The 2,285-nt window shown below is 46.8% G+C and overlaps 1 protein-coding gene across 1 annotated transcript; it reads left to right on the top strand.

Annotated features, from left to right (window-relative positions):
* The first annotated feature begins 758 nt into the window (after positions 1–758).
* Positions 759–1,706, top strand: LOC137158520 (olfactory receptor 8S1-like). The gene has a single exon (XM_067556307.1). It carries the CDS (start codon positions 759–761, stop codon positions 1,704–1,706), a length of 948 nt encoding a protein of 315 aa, XP_067412408.1.
* Positions 1,707–2,285: the final 579 nt, after the last annotated feature.

The following is a 2,285-nucleotide window of genomic DNA, read 5'->3' as shown; positions in this document are numbered from 1 at the left end:
ATCTTCTATGATTCTAACTTCTTTCACCAATTCCACCCAGGTGATTTGTTGTCATATATGCTTTAGAGTGATGTGCCCTAGAGAACACTCAAAAATGGACCTCTCTTTCTCAGACCAGTGGCTAATGGCCGGCCTTCCCTCCGGTGGGTCTCGCACCTTCCTGCTTGTAGTGGGCCAGGAAGTTGCCCATCACCCCATCTTCCCAGGGGAGGGGGTAGGGACCCGGGCCCACCCGCTCCTCCGGGTCCCAGCCCAGGGGTCCTATGAGAAGCAGCTATGTGCTGCTGGTACTGCTTTCCAAACGGCACACTCTTCCCCTGGGCTAATTTTCCCCCTCCTTCAGTCTTTCTGGCCTCTTGAGCTGGTACCTTCCTCCTCACTGCTCCGCTCCGGAGCTCTGCTCCCCAGTCCGTTCTTCTGCACAGCTCAGCACTCCTATCACCACAGCTCAGCATGGCACTCCTACTTCCTCCAGCTCGTGCCCTGTGTGTTTGGGGCAGAGCCCTTTTATGGAGCACCTGGCTGATCCTTAATCAGCCTCAGTTGCTCCTAATTGCCCCCAGTGACTCTGAGTTAGTCAGCAGGGAACAAGGCCCGGAGCATTCTGGGGCTCACATACCTTCCATCCACCACCCTTCTACTGCCTTCTGCCTTCACCATATCACAGACCTTAATGTGTTCTAAAATTTCCATTTAGTTTAGTGATGTCTGTTAATGACCATTTTTCTGTCCTCACAGCTCGCTGTTTTGCTGAATTTATGACTATGGAAAATCAAACCACTGTAACCGAGTTTATTCTCTTGGGACTTTCAAATGACCCACGCCTCCAGATTTTCCTGTTTGTGGTCTTTTTATTTATTTACCTACTCACCACGATAGAGAATATGGTGATCATGCTAGTGATAAAGGTTGATTCTCACCTTCATACCCCTATGTACTTTTTCCTGTCCCATTTAGCCTTTGTCGATATCTGCTATTCTTCCACCACAGTGCCTAAGATGTTGAAGAACTTCCTCTCAAGGCCAAAAACAATTTCCTTTCATGGCTGCCTTGCTCAGATGTTCTTCTTTACTCTGTTGGCTGCGACTGAAGTTTTCATTCTCTCAGCGATTGCTTATGATAGATACGTCGCCATATGTAATCCTTTGCATTATGTGGACACCATGAAAAGAGGAGTCTGTAGGATGCTGGTTGCTGGTTCGTGGGGGATCAGTTTTTTCTACTCGTTGTTAAATACTCTTTCAGTATTAAAGTTACATTTCTGTGGGCCCAGTGAAATTGGCCGTTTCAGCTGTGAGCTCGCTGTACTATTCAGCCTCTCCTGCACTGAGGCATTTTCCAGCCAGATGCTCATTCTTTCTTCCAGTCTGTTATTAGCACTGAGCTCTTTCCTCTTTACCGTGAGCTCCTACAGTCACATCCTCTCCACCATCTTCAGGATACACTCCTCTGAGGGCCGGCAGAAAGCCTTCTCCACCTGCAGCTCCCACCTCATCGTGGTGGGTTTCTGCTATGGGAGTGGGCTGTGTAGATACCTGCAACCCAACTCATTCTCATCAGTGGTTCTAGACAGACTCTTCTCCATCCAGTACAGCATCTTAACACCCAGGTTGAATCCCCTCATCTACAGCTTGAAAAACAAGGAGGTGAAGGCAACGCTCAGGAAAACAATGGGAAAGAAGCCCATAGTTTTTGAGGTGATGTGAAAAACTTGAACTTCTGTGTTTAATAAAGAAGGTAACCAATACTGGCAACTGAGTGAAAATGTGTGCATAATTTTTCTTCTTCTTCTTTCCCCCCGCTCCTCCCAGATGTGGTGAAAAGGCGGTGAGTTAATGGCCTCACCATTTAGACTTTCACCCTTGTGAAAAGTAAGCATAAAATGTAATCATTAAGGTGTGTAAAATGCTACCACATTCAGAAACAGCACCCCAGCTGGTTTAAACCAAAATACCTCCATGTGAATTTGTGGGCCAGATCCACAAAAGGACTTGCATGTTGTGATGCTCGGCATCACAATGCCCAAATTATTAGGTGTGTAGAAAATCACCAGAACAACAATGGTATCTACAAATCTTGGGTGAGGCATCTAGGTTCCCTGCAAAATGAATGAGGAGAGAGATGCACCTAAAATGGGATCCACAAAAGCCAGCACACTTATTCATTTGTTGGCCTCTCTCAATGTCTCCCACTGAAAAAATAGAAAAAAGCAAAAATGATTCCAGCCTAGTGGGTGGGGCACTTGGACACAAAGGGTCTAGTCTGCCTGGTCCAATCATAGAATC

The sequence above is a fragment of the Emydura macquarii genome, unplaced genomic scaffold (assembly GCF_026122565.2).
Source record: "Emydura macquarii macquarii isolate MOO-44397 ecotype Brisbane River unplaced genomic scaffold, CSIRO-AGI_Emac_v2 contig_1706, whole genome shotgun sequence".
NCBI lineage: Eukaryota > Metazoa > Chordata > Testudines > Chelidae > Emydura > Emydura macquarii.
Note: the sequence above shows the minus strand (reverse complement) of the source record. Positions and strands in the feature narration are given on the sequence as shown.